Genomic DNA, 7,399 nt, shown 5'->3' on the forward strand with positions numbered 1-7,399 from the left:
GCGGCCGATGCCAAAGACAAAGGCAAAAGGCCCCTAATCAATGAAGACATTACCCCTCCCAGGGGCGGCCGTAGCTCTAGGAGCCGTAGCTCAGCGGAGGCAGCCGATCTGAACAGAGTGTTGTCTTCTGAGTTTGGGAGCGCTCCTCAACAAGAGGAGGGAGAGGTCGAGAAAGCGACCCGGTGCGAGGCGGCGGCCGAGGAAGAAGTCGCCAACGCCGATAACTTTAAGGACCCGTACGCCTGTACGGTGGGTAGCACGACCTTGGGCTACCTAAATGACAACTTTGAGGAGTACAAGGTATTCCTCCACCTTGGGGAGGGATTTGAAATTTAGCCCCAGAGGAAGTCACATGCTGTGGCTGCCTGGGAGGAAGAGAGGCCGCGCCAAAGGTCTTTTAGCGTTTACAGGGAGGCTCTGGACGTTGGACTACGCTTTCCTCTCCACCCCTTCGTCCGCACCATCCTAGACGAATACGACATTGCTCTTTTCCAGCTGATGCCGAACAGCTGGTTAAACATTTTTGGGTATTTGGTGACGTGCATCTGCAAAGGCTTCAAGCCGGACTTTGCAGTTTTCTGTGAGATGCACTCACTGACCAAGTTGGACACCGAGACGGACGGCTGGCTTATTCTGAGTACCAGTAGGGACTTCATGATGGTGGTCGACCGCGTCTCCAAATGGCGTGACTAGAAGCACCGATTCTACCGCATCAATACCAAGGATGTTGAATTCAATCTGCGGATGAATCGGTTCAATGCTGAACCAATTCAGCTCGGACGTGGGGACCTCAAGCCTGATAAGCCACCCGTCCACCCCAGCCAAGAGCACCAGCTTGAATACTTCAAAGTCAAGAGGGTGAAGAGGAACGGCAAAATTGAACGCGTTCCAAGCAACTAGGTCCCCTTATCCAGTTGGCTACGGGATCCCACGTTCATGTCCGCCTATGGCCTATACAAGAACTTGCCCCAAGGTGGACGCATATTTTTACACATACGTAGGTTATTTGACGTTGAAGGGTTTTCTAACACTTTCTCCTTTTCTTTTTCAGCTGAGGCTTACAAGATGCTTGACTCAGAGCAGAAAGGGGATGTAAACATGTCGGAGATTGACTTGGCCCGTTACAAGGCTCATCGGAAGCTGTACGAGCAATCTAAACAAGTAAGTACACCCATCTCCATTTCTTCTTTGCGTCCGTGTAGGCATTACGGAAGAGATCTTCTTCCTAACTAGACACGACCAATCAATTGTATTATCTTGCTCTCTTTTCGCTAACTTTTGTCTCTTCAACTGTCAACTCCGACCCCTAGGTCCAAACAGAAGCAGTCGTCCCCTGCCTCCAAGACGGACAAGGACGGTAGGGCATCCAAGTAAAGGAAGACGGTCGCATCCAAGACCACTTCCACCACTGTGGCCAAGACCACGTCGCGGAATGCCTCTAAGCAGTTCAAAGGAGAACAACCCCGGATGAGTGATAGCGGGGCCTCCAAGTCCATGGATCCGGCCGCCATGCCGGATCATGACGATAGGGGTAAGTTGACCCCAGCAAAACCGACAGGGCCAGAAGTGACTCCGCCCGTTCAAAGAGTCAACGAATCTGATTGGCTTGAAGCCTCTCAGTCGGCCGGCAATCAGCCTGGCCGGACGGGGGAAGAGGGTGACGAGCCTGCGCCGCCCCCGTCATTCACCTTCAATCTTACTACCCCTCCAAGCTTCTTTGACGGTCAGTCCGATTAACTTTGAATTCTCTACTTCGCTCTTTACAAGTCTGACTGATCCTGAGCTAAACTTTTATTTTTGCGCCCTTGCACAGACATTGTAGAGGAGCTGCACATGAAGCTGCCCGGCCCATCCCTTACGGGCGCGGACAGGAAGGCCATGGTCAAGGCGGTCCCTGCTGAGCAGCGAGACAAGCTGCGGGGGATCCATGAGGGCTTCCTTGGCCCAATGATCAGCAATGCCGAGGTAATTCCTCTCTCAACTGTCATACTTAGTCAATTTTTCATTCTTATTTTGCTAACATGATTTCCCTGTACGCAACTCTTCCTGCGGTTGAATGCCTTCCTTGAATGGAAGGACAAGGAGAATGAAAGGCTGAAGCATGCCTGGACCCAGTTTCAGAAGACCTAGGATGCCATTACTGGGGAAACGGCCGTCCAACGTCGATATTTCGAAACCCAAATCAACGCGCTGTCCGACAAGGCAGCGCGGCAGGCTGAAGATTTGGTGAAGCTGGGCCAGGACCTAGAGCAAGAGTCCCTGGCCAGAGATGCCATGAGACAGGAGAGGGATCAGGCCCTCTTGGACGGCCAGCGCTGGAGGGAAGGATTCGAGGCCTCCGAGAAGCTTAGAAGTGATGTGGCCTTGGCCCAAAAACACTTGAAGGAGGCCTTGGACGAGGCAGACGTTCTCAAGGCCGACGTGGAAAGTTTAAAAAAGTCCGTTGAGGACTGAACTCTTCAGCTGCAAACACCTCGGGCCCCTAGTGCGGATGAGATCGTCCGCATTGAGCAGAACGCTGAGGACAGGCTGAAGAGCCACTTATTTGAGGCTTTTGAGCTTATGGTGGACGAGGGCGAGGCGTCCTTTTATCAAAACGCTTCACCAAACGTCTCAACTTTGTTTGCCTCAGAGAAGAGGCTAAGGAGGCCGGGCAACCTTCTCCTGAGCTGGACGTCACGCGAACTACCTCAGAAGAGGAGGAAAACAAAGAAGTGGCGGCCAACAAAGATGGTGAAGCTGAGAGCAAGGAGACGCCTGCTGAGGACGCGTCCTTGCCGCCGTTCAAGAGCCTGGCCAGAGTCCAGCTTCTACCCCAGCCGCCCCTTGATTTCAGCTCTTTCTGCCTTGTTTTGTTAATTTTTATTTTCTTTATCTGCCGCCTTGTCGTGCGGTTTATTGTAAGATACTTTGCCGCCCTTTGAGCGGTCTTTTTATTAATCCAAGTTTTTCTATTATGCTTCATACTTTGCAAATTTTACACTTGACATGTTTTTGCTTTTTCGTACGCGTACTTTTTTTTTTACGTTTTTGTATCCTCGTACAATTGGGGGGGGGGGGTATGCCCCTTTATTCGGCGTTCGCCTGGTCCATATTTTAAGTGGTTTGATTGACTTGGTAGAATTTATACCTTGGGGGGTATGACTACTAGCAAGTCAATCAAATCATAGTAATGATTTCCCTTGGACTAGGTGGTACGCCGAATCAACACATTATTTGTCCGTTCGATTGGATTTATGCGAGTTTGTCCGTTGAAACTATCATTCGGACGCGCTTAAAAAATTTCAAGTATGATCTCAACTTAAAATTTCTAAGTTTGGCTAGGCTGGAATTCCTAGGTATGCCCTTGCCCCATTAGACGGGTTTCATAGGGTACCTTAACTTTTCCGTCCGCCTCAGCGAGGGACGGACGTATACATGCGACTTAGTGTCAAGTCGGTCGTTTTTATTTTATTTAATTTACTTTATTCTGCGACCGGGTTGCTGTGTTGCAAGCAACCTAATCACAAATTTCACGCGGCATTTCTGTGTAGACTATGACCGTGCAAATAAGCATAAATAGAATGGAAAATAATATAACAATGTTTGACTTTTAATTAATTTGTCAAAATTACATTGTTGTGGCCGTACGGGTTACATTGCTCGGTCAACTAACCTAGCTGTATATACAGCTTTTGGCTAAGTACTTAAACTTAAACATAATATTTCTTCAAATTGTCAGTGTTCCATGTACGCGGAATAGGTCGTCCGTTCATGGCTTCAAGATGGTAAGTCCCATCTCGAACTTCTTCCCTGACTCGATACGGCCCTTCCCAGTTTGGGGTCAGCTTTCCATCTTCATTTGCTCTTCCCACAACCTCCATCTTTCTTAGGACCAGATCTCCCAATTTTATCGGCCGCTTTGACACTCGGCGATTGTATCCCCTTATCATCCTTAGGCGATAGATCTCGTGTCTAAGCGCCGCGTTGCCCCTAGCTTCATGAAGTAAGACTAGGGCGGTCTTCATGGCTTCCCAATTAGCCGCTTCATAATATAGCATCACCCTAAGGGTGGGCTCATACATCTCAATTGGGAGGACAACCTCGGTGCCATAGACCAGGAAGAATGAAGTTTCTCATGTGGAACTCTTGGCCGTGGTTCGTATGGACCATAACACATTAACCAACTCATCAGCCCATAAGCCGCCTGCCCTTTCAAGCTTGCGCTTAATATCATTGGAGATTAACTTGATGTATGACTCTACCTGACCATTCGCTTGTGGTTGGCCGACTGAAGCAAAGCAATGAGCTATGCCCTGGTCCTCCAATCATAATTTGAGTTGAGGCGTTTCAAACTGGGGTCCATTGTCGAACACCATAGACTCAGGAACGCCAAAGCGTGTAATGATACTCTTCCATATGAAGGCTGAAATATCCGTCCACTTGATGCCCCGTACAGCCTCGGCCTCCACCCACTTTGTGAAGTAGTCTACTGCTACAAACACATAACGCCTTTGACCGGATGCTGGTGTGTACGGTCCTAAAATATCCATCCCACATTTGGCAAAGGGGAGCGGACTACTGATGGCCGAAAGACTGTTGGCGGGTCGGTGGATCAAGGTTGCAAATCTCTGGCACTTGTCACACTTCTTTACCATTTTCATGGCGTCCGAATTTAAGCTCGGCCAGTAGTAGCCCAGATGGGCAGCCTTTTCAGCCAAGGCTCTCCCTCCAATATGAGAGCCGCACTGCCCCTGGTGAAGATCGTCCAAGACATCATGCCCTTTCTCAGGAGTGATACACTTCAGGTACGGCTTCACAAATGCCTTTTTAAACAACTCCCCCTGTTTCATTTCGAACCAGGCTGCTCTCTATTTCATCAGCCAACTCTCTTTAGGATCGGCCGGGAGTAATCCATCCTTTAGATAAGATATGATCCCGTCCATCCAAGTGGAGCTTCTATCAATGATATGTACCGGCTCGGCATCAATACTCCTTCTTTCCTTTACCTCCCAAAATACCGACCTGGGGGTATCACATGATGCTGAGGATGCTAATTTAGAGAGGGCGTCTGCCTGATGATTGGACGAACGAGGAACTTGTTGTAGAGTAAAATGATCTAGGCCCTTAGCCTCCTCCTTTACAATTTTCAGATACTTCATCATAGCCGGCTCCCTTGCCTCGAAGTCTCCATTCACCTGGCCGACTACAAGTAGGGAGTCCGAGCTTACATCAAATTTTGTTGCTCCTGCCGCCTTACACATTCTAAGACCTGCTAGGAGGGCTTCATACTCGGCCTCATTATTGGAGGCTTGAAACTTATCTCCCTCAGGAGACTGAAATATGACACATGCACCACACCCAGTAGTTGTTGCACTACCATCCACAAACACCTTCCAGATCTGGTCTCCGGCCGGCTGAAAATCCGGCCGAGTCATCTCAGCTAAAAAATCAGCAAAGACTTGTCCCTTGATTGCTTTTCTTGGCTCAAATGCAATGTCAAAGCCTCTCATTTCTAAGGCCCACTTGAGCATACGGCCACTTGCCTCTAGAGTTGTAAAAGGCTTCTTCATAGGTTGGTCTGTGTAAACCACAATTGAATGTGCCAAGAAGTATGGCCGCAGCTTTTTCGATGCCATGTATAATGCAAAGCCAAATTTTTCAATAGGGGGATATCTCAGCTCAGCGTTGTGAAGTACATGGCTGATAAAGTAGACTTGGATCTGGTGGCCGTCCCGTTCAGCAAGCAGGACAGCACTTAGAGAGTGTTCAGAGATGGCGAGATAGATAAATAGCTTCTCACTCTTGAGTGGACTGACAAGCCGAGGCAATGTATGAAGGTGGCTTTTTAGCTGTACGAATGATTCCTCGGCCTCCTCTGTCCACTCAAACATGGCTTTCTTTTTTATGGTTTGAAAGAAATAACGACACTTATCCCCTGATCTTGACATAAATCTACCAAGTGCTGCTAAACAGTCGGTCAATCTTTGTACTTCTTTAATCGTCCTTGGTGACTTCATGTCCATGACGGCTTGGATATTTTTAGGGTTGGCCTCAATTCCACGCTGATCAATTAAAAATCCGAGAAATTTACCGGACTCAACACCAAAGACACATTTCTTTGGATTTAACATCATCTTATGCCGCCTGAGTTTGGTAAAAGTTTCTCGCAGATCCTTCAAATGGTCGGCCGGCTCTTTTGACTTGACAATCATGTCATCAATGTACGCCTCCATATTCCGGCCGAGCTGATCTCTGAAGACTGTATTAACGAGTCGTTGGAAGGTAGCTGGGGCATTCTTAAGGCCGAATGGCATAACTTTATAACAGTACAACCCCTACTCGGTTACGAACGCTGTTTTCTCTTGATATTCTTTCCATAATGGAATTTGATGGAATCCGGAGTATGCGTCCATAAACTCATCAGGGCATGCCCGGCCGTTGAATCAACCAGGCGGTCGATTTTGGGCAAGGGAAATCTATCCTTAAGGAATGCCTTGTTCAGGTCGGTGTAATCCACACACATTCTCCAAGTTCCATTCGGCTTCTTCACAAGAACCACATTGGGTACCCAGTCTGTGTAATAACATTGCCGAATGAAACCGGTGTCCAGCAGCTTTTTTACTTCAGCTGCGGCCGCCTGATTCCTCTGTTCTCCATGATTCCTTTTTTTCTTGGCGGACAGGCTTAATGGCTGGATTTACAGCCAGCTTATGCACGGCCAGGTCAGGGCTTATTCCTGGCATCTCACCAACATCAAATGCAAATACGTCTTTGAATTCTCTCAGCAATGGAATTAACTCATCCCCAAGCACACCCAAAGCTATAGTGCCCACACTAACCGTCCAACCTAATCGATCGGGGTTAAGCACTATATCTTGGTGACTGCCGGCCAGCTAGGGTCGTAACTCTTCTGGCTGACCGACAGTCATTAGCTGCTATGCTTGTTCTATCTTGGCCGCCTTACGCTTCTGGCCGAACTGGTGTGCTGGGAGTGAGGTTCCTTCTTCTTTTGGCTCGGACGCTTTTGGTCCGTGCGCTGTAGGCTTAACCGCCAACTGATTACATTCCTTTGCCATCTTTTGAATCCCTTGGATTGTCCCTATTTTTCCGTCCGTCCTCTCGAACTTTAGCAGCATTAGGTGAGGTACAATGACTGCTTTGGCTGCATTCAGGGTAGGACGGCCAAGTATGACATTATATCCAGTCATCTCTTTCACAACCAAGAAGCGGACTACCATATCTCTTCCTTCCCCTTTTTGCCCAAAGCGAACGGGTAAATTTATCCGCCCCACCGGGTGGAAAACATTCCCCCAAATCCAACCAACGGGTGAGTGATGTCCTGGAGAGCATCCTCTGGGAAGATTATATTCTTCAAGGCGGCCAGGCTGATGATGTCAGCCGCGCTACCTGTGTCAAT

At 48.6% G+C, this 7,399-nt stretch overlaps 1 protein-coding gene across 1 annotated transcript; it reads right to left on the reverse strand.

The window, feature by feature from the left end:
* Window positions 1-4,850: 4,850 nt before the first annotated feature.
* Window positions 4,851-6,005, reverse strand: LOC110735018. The gene has a single exon (XM_021915176.1). It carries the CDS (start codon window positions 6,003-6,005, stop codon window positions 4,851-4,853), a length of 1,155 nt encoding a protein of 384 aa, XP_021770868.1.
* Between the last annotated feature and the right edge of the window lie 1,394 nt (window positions 6,006-7,399).

This window comes from Chenopodium quinoa, unplaced genomic scaffold (assembly GCF_001683475.1).
Source record: "Chenopodium quinoa cultivar QQ74 unplaced genomic scaffold, ASM168347v1, whole genome shotgun sequence".
In the NCBI taxonomy this organism is placed as follows: domain Eukaryota; kingdom Viridiplantae; phylum Streptophyta; class Magnoliopsida; order Caryophyllales; family Amaranthaceae; genus Chenopodium; species Chenopodium quinoa.